This window comes from Phoenix dactylifera, chromosome 11 (genome assembly GCF_009389715.1).
Source record: "Phoenix dactylifera cultivar Barhee BC4 chromosome 11, palm_55x_up_171113_PBpolish2nd_filt_p, whole genome shotgun sequence".
Taxonomy (NCBI): Eukaryota; Viridiplantae; Streptophyta; class Magnoliopsida; order Arecales; family Arecaceae; genus Phoenix; species Phoenix dactylifera.
Genome location: NC_052402.1, coordinates 24065646 through 24081421, shown reverse-complemented (window position 1 = coordinate 24081421; position 15776 = coordinate 24065646). Strand labels below are relative to the sequence as shown.

Here is a 15776-nt window from a genome sequence, read left to right as displayed (position 1 = left end):
TAATAATGCCACCCAACAAGCCTCAAGATTCAATGGCATGGAAGCAACAACTCAGTGGCAATCGACGACAGATGAGGTTCAGACTCCTCTTTGCCAATCTGGTTTCAGAAAATGCAAAGAGGTTTAGGTCATGTACATGGAAAATAGACAAAATGAAAGAGGGATTGCTCAACTGAATACAAACATATATATGTATATACATATATTGTGTGTAATGACACTATATCTCGTTGAAAATCATGGAGTACATGGAAAGAAATGTTGATGCCAATTGATCCTTTAAAAAATTTTGGAGATGTTTGTTGAGATTAATGAAAATCATGCATGGATAATATTTATCCAAAATGTTGGTGAAGCTGTTGCCTTCTTGCCTTGGTTTCTAACAGTCATAGGAATGTGGCCATTTCTGAAGTTACTACACTTTTATGACACTCACAGTCAAATCTTGGAGGCAATGCAATTGAATGGATTATATTAAGAGTCTTCGTATTGTAGGTGTCATTTATATGTCTATAAACTTTTTTCTTTTGAATATGTCTGCTCCAAATATGGTTTTCTTTGAAACTGTTTCCCTCATCTTCAACTTTTTCTAATGAAATGAATGTTTTTTTTTTTTTTTTGTAACAATGAAATGAATGTTTTTGAATCATAAATATATGCGAGCAGTCCAAGCCTTTTTGTTTAGGAGTTGGATTGAAAATTACCCATTGTGAATGTAATCCGCCAGACTTCTCATGAACATACTAATTTTTTTAATATCCTTTAATATGGCTGAAGTTTTACATTCAATCACCTTAAACATTGATCCACTTCAGAAAGATAGGAATAAAACAAACTAGAAAGAATATAATTTTTTTGTTGTTCTTGCATTGTTCTTTCATTATTCTTTCATTATAAACACTGATGAGATATATTAGGAAATAGTGACCAATATACTCATATCATATTAGTTGATATATTGAAAAGTTTTGCGGCATATGTTGCGAGATAATAAAGACTAATATTACTAGTTATGTCATATGATTAGAGAGTGCCGGATATTTATATAAAGATGGCATGTTGAGCCTCACCCTGTAACTTTGACAGGAATGGTTACACTCAACGGGTGGCCAGGATCTCTCCGTCGCCGGCATCCAACATCAGATGGTGATCAAATCACGTCCGTTCATAGCAGAAAAGAAGGCGCTCTCCCTCGAATCCTCTAAACCCTAGATCTATAAATACCCACGACGCAAAGACCGTGCCTCCCTCCCCAGAACTCGAAGCCGCTCGTCCGCGAAGTGAGTCGGAGCCGGGGTCTGAGAGCTCGAGACTGCTGAGACGATGAGGGCGAAGGTAAGAAAATCGCTTTGGTTTCTATTCAGATCGTGGCCTTTGCGTTTATTTTTCCTTTTTCTTTTTTGATTGTAATCGATTAGAATTTCCGATCGTGGAACTTAACTATTGGGATTTAATCTACTATTGTGGAGGAATTGGGGATTTGGTATGGACTTTATTGATGATTTACGCGTGATCTAGTGGTGGCAATGTGATAGTTTAGGTTATGGAACTTTCGATCAATTTAGTTTCTTCATATGTTTCTGTTTTCTTCGAAGCAAGAGGAGTCGTGCGTGATTGGAATCGTGGGTTAGCGTTTTGATTCATTGATCTTCTGGGAGTTCGCCTTGATTTGATGCCAATAACGAGATTCATGTGTTTTTTTTATACAATGGTTTGCATTCCATAATACTTGATAGGTGGGGATATCGTGTCGTTATTCTTTTAATTTTCCTCTACCTGTTATTTCTCTAAACGATGCTTTATTTCAATATCCTGTGTTTTTTTGTTTTTGAAGCTTGAACCTGTTTTTTTTTTTTTCAAACAAATTGCTATAGCACGGAATTTGTCGAATTTATGTTTATTGCATGGTTGCAACTCGAATAGATGGTAAGTCCGTTGCATAGAATTTTATCTTTATTTTTTGTTGGACATGTGTTGCTTGTAGGTTTATAGCTGGAGACAGAAAATGGTATACAAATGTAGGTATGAATGTGCTGCAGAGAGAATAGGGGAAATTGTAGAGTAAATATTATTTTAATGTAAACATTTGAATGGGAACAGTCGAATCTCAAGGATTCACCAAGTATGATGTGAGTACAATAGTCTTGAGTTGTTTGCTAGAATGATTTCAAGTTTGCGACTATATAGTTAAGCAAGAATCATCAAAGAAAAAGAAACTAAGTTGCATGAAGTTTGGTTACAATTTAAGGCATGGTGGGGAGCAAATAACACAGTGGCAATGAATCTATTCTTAAGGAGAATGGGCTGAGAAGAAAAAAGTATATTGGAACTATGGCTTATGATGACATAAATTGTAGCTTTAGATCTGAACTGATTAGAGAAAATACAAATTGATGAAGTGTGGGGGAAGAAAAATAGATGTGGAGTAAATCTGGTGCATTATTGGAAAAGGATATATGGTTAGGAGAGATGATATTTATGAATATTTTCAAATTAGAATGGTAAATTTTGAGATGACATTTTGAGAGATGCAATGACTTTGGGGCATATGTGAGAGCAACGTTAGATGATTATATTAGAGACTCATCTGAAGTGATATAGCAATAAACTTAGAGGAAACACACTTAGGTCTGGTGCATATGAATATTGATTAATAAATTAGAGGAATCATTGAAACCTTACTGAAAGGTAAGCATCAAAATTGGATTATTGATTAACTTGTGGAGGTCAGCATGTTGAGATTTAGGCCCCGTTTGGAGGAGCTGTTGGAAGTAGAAGCTTTTGAAAGTAGAGCTTTCTGAAGTAAAGCTTTTATAAAAAGTTCTTTACTGTTTGGTAATTACATTTCTAAAATGTTGTGCCACTTTAACACTTGTTTGGTAAACAAACTAAGAAAGTACTTTTGGTATGACAAAATGACCATAAAAGATATTGCATTAGTATTATACAACATAGCATAACAAAATATAATATGTATTAATACATAAATATATGATATAGTATAATATTATTGTAATGTAATATAATATTGTATACTATAATATAATAATTTAATATAATATTAAATTATTTAACATAACATATCAATGTATTATGATATAATGTAATATAATATTATGTTTATAGTATAATACAATAATAAAGATATAAAATATTATAATTATTAGCATAAATTAAATTTTCATAATATAATAATTTTTCTAGCTACGTGATAAAATTGGTTAAACAATTATTAAAGAGATATTTTGTGTAATTGTTATATTTTATCACGGATATTTTGGTCAAAAAAACAGCTTTCTGACCGAGCCTAAAAGTGATTTTTTTGGAAAACTCCAAAATGGAGCTTCTTCCAAAAAGCTAAAACAGCTTTCCGAATTTTTTACCAAACACCTCTATTTCATCTAAAAGTGCTTTTGGAGGCCTGAAAGTGCTTTTTGGCCTTCCAAAAGCTTTTCCAAACGGGGCCTTAGAACGGAAAAAAGGATGCCAGAGATTGAAGCAAAATGGTTTTGTTTGGTGACTCAATGAGAAAATGATGGATATTCAAAATAACACAGATTATCATGGAAGCTGTCTGTTAATGTGCATCATATAAATAGTCAAGGGAATGGTATATTAACTTTCAGGGGGAACGTTAACTGTCTATGACAATTGATGTGGCTTTATGATGGTACAATATGGAGTCTATTTTCTTCTTTAGGCAACAGAAAGAATTTTGAGTAACATGGATGATGTTTTATCATGCTTGAACGTATGTTAAGGTAGTGCTAGTGTTAATTTTGGAGACACCAAGGAAGTTGTATGTACTACCACCCAAGAGAAAAGAGAAGGCATGTGGGTGCATGGATTGTATCAAAGCTGTTTGTTCCTGAGCATTGATGAGTGTTTCAATGACTTGGATTTCACTTCTGATGGGATCAGTGCTAGGGGTTTTATCAAGTAATTCTTTGTTTATGCTTTCTTACTCTGTATTTAATACTGTCATTATGTAAGAAATGCTATTATATATGCTATTTACAGATGATATATTGTTAGATATTGAGCTCAGAATTCAGTGATTGATGAAACTTTTGGTGGATAATGTGGCCTGATAAATAATTATAGTGCAAGCATTTAAAATGCAACTATTGTAGTGGAACACAACTTTGTTTATAATCAACTGCTAAAGATACTGTAGGATCTGTTTTTGCTGTTGTTTATCTGTTTTCTAGTATAATGTCAAAATAAACTCCGACATGTCCGAGAAATTTAGGAAACTGATTGTTGAAAAGTTTCGGTGGCCTTTTAATATAGGTGAATCATTATGTGACGGTTATGTTATTCAAAATATAGATAAAGAATCTTATGGAATTTGTGGGGTATTCTTTAATGCAATTACTATGAAATTTGAGGGGCAGCTGGCATATTGGTAGTTTTTCTGTCTGTTCCATCTGTTATTTGTTGTTTCTAAGAATCCTTTGTTACTGCAGCTCTGTTTTCATTTCTATTATTTCTTGACAGCAGCTTATGTCCCATCAAATCATTCATAAAACTTAATCTTGATTTGTCTGCTTTGTTCAGTGGAAGAAGAAGCGCATGAGGAGGCTCAAGAGGAAGCGCCGAAAGATGAGGCAGAGATCGAAGTAGATGGGCAAATGCAAGGGCGATCTCTATGGATCCACCTCTCTTCATTGGATGTGCTATTGGAAGCATGTTCGTGTGGGGATGTTGTTCCTGGGGAAAAAGCCTTGTCATTTGTCTTTCCAAGTGCTTGTTTTGAAGCTTTGGGTAGTAGCGCATCTGATTTGTCTAGCAAGAGAACTTGTATTTGGTTTTTAACTTATCTAGAGGCTTGAGTAAGATACCTTTATGTTTGGAGCTAATACTATAAAACTCTCTCTATTAAGATGCGAATATTTAGTGCAGGTCCATTGTTTACCTGTATTACATCAGCAGTGGTAAGCATTGTTATATGCTGATTTGGAAGAGGTAAAAGGATTAAGAAAGAGTTCTTTGGTAGCCTTTGTGCTTGGAAGCTTTGGTAGCGTTGAGCAATTCAATGTACTGAGACAGAAAGATAGAGGTTTCAGAAGGTCAAAGCCAGTTCTGTTGAGAGCATGTTGATTTTAATATCCTAGCCATCAGACTAATCCAATCAGAACATCTGGAGAAAATTTATAATCCTTTCACTGAGTTCAAGTACTTGATATTTGGTCTTGCCAACTAAAATCAATTTTACTCAGGTTAAGGATTTTGTTACAGAAAACTTAGTCTGAGATGAGGCTGTATTTTGCATGGGGCATTCTCCGTGCCATGCTCTCTCTGAAGTCCATAAACGTTTTCAACTTTCTTTTTGTTTGCCTGTGACATCTTAACTTATTATTTTTTTCTTGATTTAAGCAGGTTTTCAGGAAAGTCACATGAAACAGAAAGCCCAGTCTAACCAACAATATTGTTAGCTTTTAAAGCTGAGGTAGGATAACTACAAAATGAAAACTCAAACAAAGTTTGCTATACTGTATCGAATCAGACAATACAGAACTTATCGTGCTGTATAAACTTGGTACCGATATATGCTTGTACGTTGAACTGGTTCCATACTATACTGTAGTAACAGTAATAATGGCCCAGTCTAGCCAACAATATTGTTAGCTTTTAAAGATGAGGTAGGATAACTATAAAATGAAAACTCAGAAACAGTGCGCTATACCGTACCAAACCGAACAATACAGAACATATCATACTGTACTAACTTAGATATACAATATAAAAAATATATGCTTGTACGTTGAAGTGCCTTCATATCGTATTGTACTGACATAGTAATAGTGGCACCAATATGGGCCTAGTATCGAAACAACGTACTTTGCTCATAAGACTGCTGCTAAATATTGATATGGAAAGGTCTTGCGTATGGGGAAGAGAATGGCCTGAAGAAGTTCATATGAGCCTTGCTTCTTATGCATAGATACATCTCAAGTTGATTTGATAAAGGGAATAGAGGACTGAGGCAGAGTAGTAGAAGTTAAAACAAAAAAGGACAGACTCGGGTTTGGTGTTAACGTTCTTTTACAATCATACTTGTTAAGTACCCAGCTAGTCAAGGTCTTCTTAAGCAAAATTAAGTTTGATAAGGTGTTGTTTCAACTGGGGGGTGCCTGTTTTTACACCCAGAAGCAGTTGCTGATTGCTGTGCTATAACAGAAATATATGTCACAGTACTGAATATAAGATACCTTGTACCCTTTTGTAATCTGGTCTTGCTGATAATAATCATCTAGGTAGAAGGCAACTCACCACCTGATCCGCACCCAACACAGAGGTGATGGATGAATTTATGACATCAAAGTAGGCATGCATACTTTAACAAGGAGGTGTTTTAAAGTGACAGTGATTTAGGGGCATTTAGTCAATTTGGTGAAGAGTAGATATTTCTTTCTTCTGCAAAAAAACAATACCAAAGAGCAGATAGTTAACTCAAAACTTTTACAATTCTTTCACAAATATAACTTCCCACAGGGGACAATACTTCTGTAGGTGGTTACTGCAAGGATAGGAAAAATGAAGAAGTAGACTGATTACTATGTCTCAAGATTCAATTTTGACCACTCACTTTTCACCATTTCCGAATTGTGGTATAGACAGAAAACAATGTGAAAGATTCAGGTGAGATTTGTTGGCCAAAATTTAGCTGATGATACATGGTATCCTGTAATTTGCAGTTTTAGCATCTTATATTCCTGACAAGTGAATTGTATGGATAAAGCATAAAAGCTAATATTTTGGATGCATTGCACCAATGCACCCGTAATTTTAGATTCCACCTAATTTCATGAATACCCAGCATGGTGCATTGCTAGATGATCTGATGTGCATCAATGTGATAGTTCCTTTTGGTTTCATATCAAGTCTTCTGGTTTTTTTTTGGTAAGCCTAAGTCTTCTAGCTTTCTCATGAAGAATTTGTAGGGTTTTGGTGAGAATGACAAAGCAAAACTATATGGTACAAAGTAATCAAATCTTCTGAATTTGCATATGTAACAGACTGTGTTAATATTAGCTGCAAACCTTATCCGACCTGCTAAGGTTTCACCTCATTATCCATTGGTATGTGATAATCTTAAAGGCTGCTGGGCTAATTGTCTGGTGAATAAGCTTTGTCAGGGTCCTTAGAACTGGACAAGTGAAAGCAACCTATTGATTCTGTGAAATTTTGCTCTTCACGTCTACTCTCAAGTGCATTTTTTGTTTCCTTGAGACTCGAGAATTTTGAAAGTCAGTTCTAAAGCACCCACACCTCAACGATCCTTCTTACTTTGCTGCAAACTGACTAGTTTCAAACTTGAGGACAAGTTTCTTTTAATAGATGGAATGACTGTGCATCCTGAACTTCTCAAGTTAATCTCTTTGGTAGCTTGATGAAAGTAGGTTGTAGAAGGTAGTCACTGAACTTTCTTGGCCTTCAAACTTGACATGGAAAGGCAAACTGTCAATTGGGTTAAATGGAATTGTTTGGGACTTTTTTCAAGAAATATCCTGCTGATATTATTCTCATGTGCATCAATTCAACTTTGAGTTTCCAGCCTCTTGGGCCATTGTAAAGATCAAATATAAAGCACCTAGGTCTAATTTGAGATAGGATAGTAGGGACAACTTCACTACAGCCTACTACTTTCGCTGGTGGAAGCATAACAGCCATGACAACTGTTAAATTTGAGGCCGCCTTCCCTTCTGTAAATTAGAATGATGTAAGTATGCACCATGCATCATGGACTGGACAGGATCTATAGGGTATTTCTTTTGGTACCATGATGGGAGTAAGTTGGAAAACAAGCAATGTAAGTTTTCAGGCATCAGACAACTTGATATTTCTTCATGATCATTATTTATAGGTTTTGTGGTTTCACTAAATAGTGGGTGGCATGAGTATCAGTAAAATCACTGTTGGCATACATATTTAGATCTCTTGCAACTACAGGTGGAAAATATAAAGGGCTTAATGGTTAATGATTTGCAAGGTAAATCAGCTTTTTAATTTTTTTCCTTGAGGGTGACACTTGTGACCATTATTATCATCTTAACTCTCTTCTTCTATCAATTTGCTGTCCTCTAACTTCATCTTCCTTATATATTAATATGATGCCATTCAGATTCCACCTTTTTCAATCAGGATTATTGGATCTACCCTTTGTGTTCTAGCTTTCTTTCATTAGTGACCATTTAATGGAAAATACTTCTCCCATTTTATCAACGTAACAGCATTTAGAGAAAGATTATAGTCAACTAGGTAGTTGGCATTTCACCACCTGATACGTATCCTAAATTTTTAGAGTTTGATAGCAAATCTGCTCCCTCAGAAACCTCAAGTTTCCACAGTATTTTCACACACCTTGTGCACTTGTAGAGTATTTTTGGTGACTCATTTAATGTTTAACAACAAAAGTTTTTGCGAACATAGTATTTGGTGTGTTGTGGTCCTGGGAAGAAAATGTCATGCAGCAAACTAGTTAGGCTCGCTTCTAATCTGAGGACATTGTTATGAATCCGACCACTTGCACTAATTACCGAAATGTAACTCTGGAACTTCCCTTGCCGATCACAATTCAAACAATAGCAGCAGAAATATTGACCATGTACATTAACCATCTTCAAGTCATTGCACCATTACCAAAAAGTCTATGATTACTGAGTGCAATCTAAGATCTTATCAGAACCTTTATTTGCTTGGCAACAGGTATGAAGCACATATTCTCATATCTAGTTTTTGCAGGTGCTACATCAGCATCTGAATTTTTCCTGCCTCTGAGAAGAGGAATTATAAAGCAAAGGTGCAGACAATTTCCAATTTGATTGATAGATCTTCACTATCAATGTACATCTAGGGCAAGCCCATCTAAGGAACAGCTGAGAGTTATTCTTGCTAGGTTGGCTTATGGGTCACTTTTAACCTATCATGCAATTTTGCATGAAAGCTGCTACAGCATTGACACGATTTCAAGTGCTTAACAATAGGATGATCAACATGAGCTTCTAGATAGATTAGCGAGTCGCTCCTACTAAAATCCTATAGCACTTGATGGCCACAATATAGCCAGTCAACAGACCATGCTTATGAAAGCGAGAAATTGACCAATGAACTGCTCATAGCATTTGCTGAAACAATCCTCCCAAAAATGAATAAACTTACAGCTATTTTGGTTACGACAGGATGAAACTACAATTCTGTCTCTGAAATGCGAAATCCTTGAGCTCATATTGCTTAACATGGAAACTAGGCAACTATAGACGTATAAAACCTGAATGCTTTCCACAGAATGAAAGCATCATATAATCAAAATTGGCACAAATGGTACATACTGATGTGGCACAGCTTGTAGTTTCCTGCAGACGATCAAGCACGGCACAAACCTATGATCGGGCTGTGGGTCAGATCCAACAGCTCCTTGTAAATCACATCAATGGGTCATGTGACCCACTAAGTCAAGGCAGAAGTGATTCACGTGGGAGACTGGATCCTCATCATAGGTGCTTTGAGTTGCTTAGCTGTTCACAGGAATCTGTGAGATAACCCACTTTGTTCAATAATTGCACAAAAGTTCCACAGACTTCTATGGTATCAATAAAACATAGATAGATCATCTAGTATTTTTGCACATTGCATGAGATTCAGCAAAGAAATGCAGTATTATATGAGACCCTCTGCAAATAAACAGGTAATTTTTCACAAAGGCACACAACATGAGGTGAGCATATACATCAAAATTGGTGTAGAATACATTGATCAGAGCATAGGCAAAGATAAGCTTATATCCTAAACTTCATAATAATGTTTAAAAATGTTTAATTGCAACCGCAGGACATCTGGACAGAAGTATATCTCATGCTAAAGACATGCATTTGCAGTGTCCAAATGTAAATTTTATTGACATCAAGAAAACATTATATATATAACTAAGTCAAACAATTCTAGTTTGCTAATTTTGTAGCCCACATCAGCCAAATACAGTGAAAAGAAAACAATCTTTTGAACTATGCAGATTCACTTAATATCACAGTAAATATAAGAAGTCGGATGACTGTCACTTGGAACAATGGTGAACTGAAACCCACCCAGAATATCAGCGATCCATCCATCCTGCTTCTTATCTTCTTACTAGGCTAAACCCTTGCATCTTCCATGAGAAAGAGAAATGAGCAAAAAAACGTGCATAAACTCTTAATTCAGTTCACTTCAGGTGTGCCTTGTTTTTAAAAATAAAAAATCACCAGGTAGACAGAGAATTTATTGTGTGCACACACACACACACAAAGAGAGAGAGAGAGAGAGAGAGGATGACAGATTTTAAAAAGATTTTGAATTGGTTCTAGTGCTAAAATAAACTTGAAAAAATAAAAGATGCTAGTAATAGAGAGTTTGCCTAACTTGGCAATTAAAGTACTTTTACATGCTACAGCAGCAACTCAGTTTGTTCCTGATTATCAGAAGACTGTCTAGATAGATATGATGATTCAAAAAACAACCCAAAAATAGCTATACAGTCAATGTTCTGCCAATGTTTGCAATCTAATGCCAGAGCAGGCCAAGCTTTGACCAATCATAGGGTCATTGACTAACATTCTTGTCCCTTATCTGCAGCTGCAATTCTCAAATTTGCCAGAAGTTACTCCAAGTCATACTGCATGGTGATTCTCTCCATGGTATTCTGGCTCACGGCATGTTTAGAGTACAACTCTTTCAACACCTCTGCAGCCAAATCAATTTCGTCCTCATGAGCTATTCCTTCCACTAGAATTGTGTATGTTGTCTCGTTTGGTACATAACCCTTCTCAATCATTGTTTCATAAATTTCCAAAGCAAGATCTGTCCGCTGAGCCTTGCACAATCCAAGTATAAGTGCATTATAATTGTCTATGTCTGGCTTGTTACCATATTGCTCCATCACCGAAAAAATCTCAATTGCCTCATCCAGCATTCCCTCCATACAGAGACCCCTAATCAAAGATGAATTAGTATATGCATCTGGAGTAAATCCATGCCTTGTCATCTCATTTAATAGTTGGAAAGCAGCTAAGGTGTTCCCTTTCTTACACAAGAATGAGATCACATTTTTATAGAACTCATGCATAGAAGAACTCTGCTTATTCCCCAAGCTTTGGATTATGGAGAAGGCCTCTTCCACCTTCCCTTCCCCACAAAGCACAGCTATTGCATTATAAGTCCCTTCACTAGGCGAACAACGCCGATGCATCATCGTATCAAGGCACTTGAGCACCATATCTAACTTCCCCTCTTTACAATACCGTGCAATTATCGGATTATAGCTTGCGGCGACAGGCTTCAACTGATTCCTCATCATCTCCTCCAAAATCTCAAGCGCTTGCTCTGTACGACCATGATAAGAAAGCGAACCTATCAATATATTATATGTAATAATACTCGGAGCACAGCCCCGATCCCCCATCTCAGCCAAAAGCCCCTCCACCTCCTCCCACTGCCCCTCATAACACAAGCTCCTCAACAAAATATTGTAGCTCACAACGTTGGGACTAAACCCTTTTGATGGCAACTTCCTGAAAAGCTGTTTCGCCTCTTCCAACCTACCCTCCTTGCAGTACCCAGTAAGCAATACATTGTAACTGACTAAATTAGGCCTCCCTCCCTTAGCAATGATCTCATCCAACAGCCTCACCGCCACATCAACCCCTCTTTCCTTGTAAGCGGCCTCTAGCAAGAACGAATAAGTGAACACATTCGGTATCAATCCTTTGTGCATCAATCTTTCCAGAAGCTGCAAACTTTGCTGCAAATTTCCATTGATGCAAAGCCCTCGGACCAGAGAATTGTAGATGATGGTGGTCGGCGGGCATCCGTACTCCTCCATTTTATCGACTAGCTGCATTGCGTACCCGACGTTCCCCCTCTTGCACAAATGATTGACCAAGAAATTATAGACAGATGAATTGGGGGTGCTCCCAGAAGTGAGCATCAATTCCATGACACGAACGGCCTTCCGAATCTTATTGGACTTGCAGAGATCATACAAGAGCTGAGCGGCTTGGCCGGTGTCGGGCTTGTGGCCCTTCCCCACCATGTACTCCAGGTAGAGGAAGGCATCATGGAGCCTGATCTCTCTGCTCCTGGACTCGTTCTTCCCATTCCTCCAGCTGGGGAGAGAAATGGCGGCATCTTTTGGGGAGATGGCGCTGTGGGTGGATGCTAAAACCCTGGCAAAACCCTTGCTGATGGAGGGAGTGTGGAGGGTTGGGGGGCAGGAGATTAAGCAAGGCTTGGTTCTGGTGGGCTCCGAGGTCTTCGAGCTTAGGAGGCGAGAGATGGGGTGAAGCAAGGCCGACATGGCCCTTTCTTGATACTCTTTGAAGGGGAAGTCTACAGGAAAAAAAAGAGAACTTTGCTGAAGAAGAAAGATAGGGTTTTGGCCAATGTTTTAGAGGTTAATAGTGCAAAGATGGGGTTTTTTTTTTTTCCTCAAGGAATGAAGAGACTTTACTTGCATCGAGGAATCAAGAAAAGGTTGGGTTTTTATATGCATAGAGTGGAGGGAGGACCTTTTTTTCTGTGATATCGTTTGCTTTGATGCAGCAGGAGAAGGTGAGCAGCGGAGCACCACTCATCCGCGGCTACCTGTTCACCACCCAAATCTTTGTACACTTGGATGTCCTCCTATCCGAGAAAGCCTTTCACACTGCTGCCTGATGCCCGGTCGGGTGCCACTTGGGAGTCCAAGCGGGACCCATGATGCCTGGTTCTCGGAAGGCATTTTAACAACGGTGGGAGGGAGAGATGCGCTCACGCTGCGCCCATGGACCAATTATGATAATTTTTGCCTCTTTAGGATAACTTTGGCCTGCTTGGGAGCCCAGTTGCTCGAGGTGCCTAGGACCTCGGCGGAACTGTCAGCAATAGTGTGAAACTGCCAACGATGGTTTTGGAGGAGGCGGATCAGAGATTGAGGCAGGCGCTTTTCAGTCACACTGAGCATGGAATTATCGGTCCAACCATTCGCATTCGATGACTGCCTGGACCTTATTCTTGAGCTGGAGACACTCCTCAGTATCGTGGTCATGGTCCCGGTAGAAGCGGCGGTTCTTCTTCTTGTCCCTCTGGAACGTTGGAGCCTTTATCCGATGCAGAGGGCGTAGGTAGCCTTGGCCTTCGATCTCCATGAAGATCTGGATCCTCATGGCATTGAGAGAGGTGTACCTTTCGAACTTCTGAGGGGGCTCTTGAGTCGTCATGAGCCCCTTTCATGCCAAGGTGAAATACTCTTCGGCTCTCTTTGCTCCTCGCGCCCCCTCTTGCCCCCTCGAGGAGGTCTCCTGCCAGCAAACTCATGATGGAAGGCTATGGCTTCCTCCACGTTGGCATACTTGTCTGCTCGCACCAACATTTCGGCGAAGATGGTGGAGAAGCGCTTCTGCAAAGAGAAGAGGAGGTGCGATAGTCGTAACCCGCTCTTGATTACCGACATTACGACCGACTGATCTAAGTCGCAGACTTCTAGTGTCGCCGCATTGAAGCGGCGACATAGTCTCCGATGGTCTCTTTCTCCTTCTGCTTGATGTTGAGCAACGCATCCCAACCATCACGCCGCCTTCGGCTAGAGATGCGGTGTACCGCAAACGGGCAGGCATGTTGCTCGAAAGAGTGGACAGATTTGGGCCGAAGCCTTGAGAACTAGAACCAAACCACCTTCCAGAGGGTTGTGGGGAAGGCCTAGAAAAGGACGACATCGATGGCTCCGTGCAATATCATGAGAACTTTGAAGCTCTCTAAGTGATTCAGAGGATCCAATGTGGCATCATACGGCCCTACTCGTGGCATTTTGAACCGAGGTAGGATCAATTCCTCCATGATCCACTTGGTGAAGGGGAGCTCTGAGAAAAAGTTGGGATTGTTGTTCGCCCTCAAAGCCTATCTCCCGAAGGCCTAAATTTGTCAGCCCATCTCCTTGATTCTCCTATCAAGGTTGGCAACCCGCTGGGGCAGGGGCTCCGCATGGCAAGGAGGCGAATGACTCGGAGAGGAAGACCTTGTTAGAATGGGGGCTTGGAGTGCATCATTTTCCATTCCGACCAGAATTGCTCCACTGAGTGCGTCGACTTTGGTGAGAACGCTCTGAGTCTCGTCCTCGAGAACGGTGGCTAACTAGGCGCATGTGGTGCACTGACGACTAAGAGTGGTGGCTGGGCTAACCGGATTCCAACCGGACTGGTTCCGGTCGTGCCGCTGCCTGCTGTAGGCTCTGGATCACCGTGGTCAGCACCTGCACTGGTTGAATGAGTAGGTTGAACTACTCATTGCCCACAGGCACGGCAGGTTGTTTTGGCGGAGCAAGTTCCATGCTCCGTAATGACCCTCGAGAGGTCAAAGCACGACGTTGCCAAGCATACGATGCACCGCGGACTCCTCGTGACCTCATGTTGGCAATTTCTTCTCTTTATTAGTATCGATGTAGCTGGGGGGTGGGCCCTTTCTCTAGCCCCAATCTGTTTGTCACTAAATTTTGGACTGAGGTTGGAGCGCAGCTCGGCTATTCCTGAAGTCGGCAAGAACTGAACCAACTGGCCAAGGTCTAAGGAAGCTAGTCTCCTCCGACTTGGCCTACAAGAAACCCACTTGTCGGAGAGTTTCCGATAGGAGACCCTCCGTTGCCTTAATCAGAATATAGAGGCAACATATAAAAGAGATATTTTAATAGTGTGTAGCTCTCTATGAGTGATATTGTATGATATTGCATTATGTATCTGAGGTCCTCCGGATCGCCCCTTTATATAGAAAAATCAAACTTGTCATGACCTAGGTCGGCCTGCAATAGTGGTCATGTGGCGGCCAGTAGTACGGCCTTGGCATGAGCGGTGTACAGCATTGACCACGTGCCAAATGCAGACCTATCGCAACGGCCAGTCGCTATCACGACGGTTGATTGCCAGAACTATCAATTTCTGTCAGCATGTGTCAATAGGCTCCTTGATCGGAAGCGAAGTTATTCACCTCGGTCAGTTGGCTCCTCGGCTGGAGCCGAAGTTACCTACCTTAGTTTGTACTGTGGTTGTCGAAGTCGGTATAATCCAAAATCGAGGTGTCTAATATTTTCTCCATCAGTATTCTTTATACTTACTAAGTGACAATTAGATGAAATGGTTCAGGTGGTTTTATTAGCTCTTAGGGCATGGTTCGGGGCAGTCCACAAGATCCGGCAAGATCAGGAAGGAAAGAGAGTGCTAGAGGAAGGTTTGCACGCATGCAGACCCTAACTCGGCAGGAGTTTTTATTTTAATCCAATGGGGATCGGGTCCTCAAGCTCCTGCCCTCTCCCTCCTGCCTCCTCCAACACTCTCTTCCCCTCCCGATCCAGCCAAATTCTGCAAACAGGCCTTTAGAGGACTCTTGATATACTGGGATTCTTTTAGAGCTAGGGCCCTCTTGGAGATCATATGATTCCTTGAATTTTATTCATGCATGGATAGAATTAAAGTCATTATACGAGAAACTTCCTCTCAAAAAGTTTGCGTTAAAAAAGTCAATCAAGTACACGTGTATCCACTTGCAGCTATCTATGACCCATCTGAACTCTCCACTTCTGCAAGCTTCATGCCACTCATTAATGTGACGAGCTTGCATGGTTGCTAAATGGAGAAAATTATGCAGCCAGCATCTTACATCCTGATTTTCCATTCACCAATGGAAAAGTCATACATCAGCAATGTAACATTTTTGCATGAGATTTGAGTTGCAGAAGGTGCACCGATATTAATTTTTGAAGAACATACAACCCT

At 39.7% G+C, this 15776-nt stretch overlaps 1 protein-coding gene and 1 long non-coding RNA gene across 2 annotated transcripts; one reads left to right on the top strand and one right to left on the bottom strand.

The window, feature by feature from the left end:
• Positions 1-1090: 1090 nt before the first annotated feature.
• Positions 1091-5178, top strand: LOC103721348. The gene is made up of 2 exons (XR_606295.4): positions 1091-1335; positions 4561-5178. It is a non-coding gene; the product is annotated as an uncharacterized LOC103721348 (long non-coding RNA).
• A 5138-nt stretch (positions 5179-10316) lies between these two features.
• LOC103721349 (pentatricopeptide repeat-containing protein At1g79080, chloroplastic) lies at positions 10317-12620 on the bottom strand. The gene has a single exon (XM_026810125.2). It carries the CDS (start codon positions 12332-12334, stop codon positions 10640-10642), a length of 1695 nt encoding a protein of 564 aa, XP_026665926.2. The 5' UTR covers positions 12335-12620; the 3' UTR covers positions 10317-10639.
• Between the last annotated feature and the right edge of the window lie 3156 nt (positions 12621-15776).

Coding starts and splice junctions, on each gene's coding strand:
- LOC103721349 (XM_026810125.2), bottom strand. CDS start 12,334: ATGTCGGCCTTGCTTCACCCCATCTCTCGCCTCCTAAGCTCGAAGACC.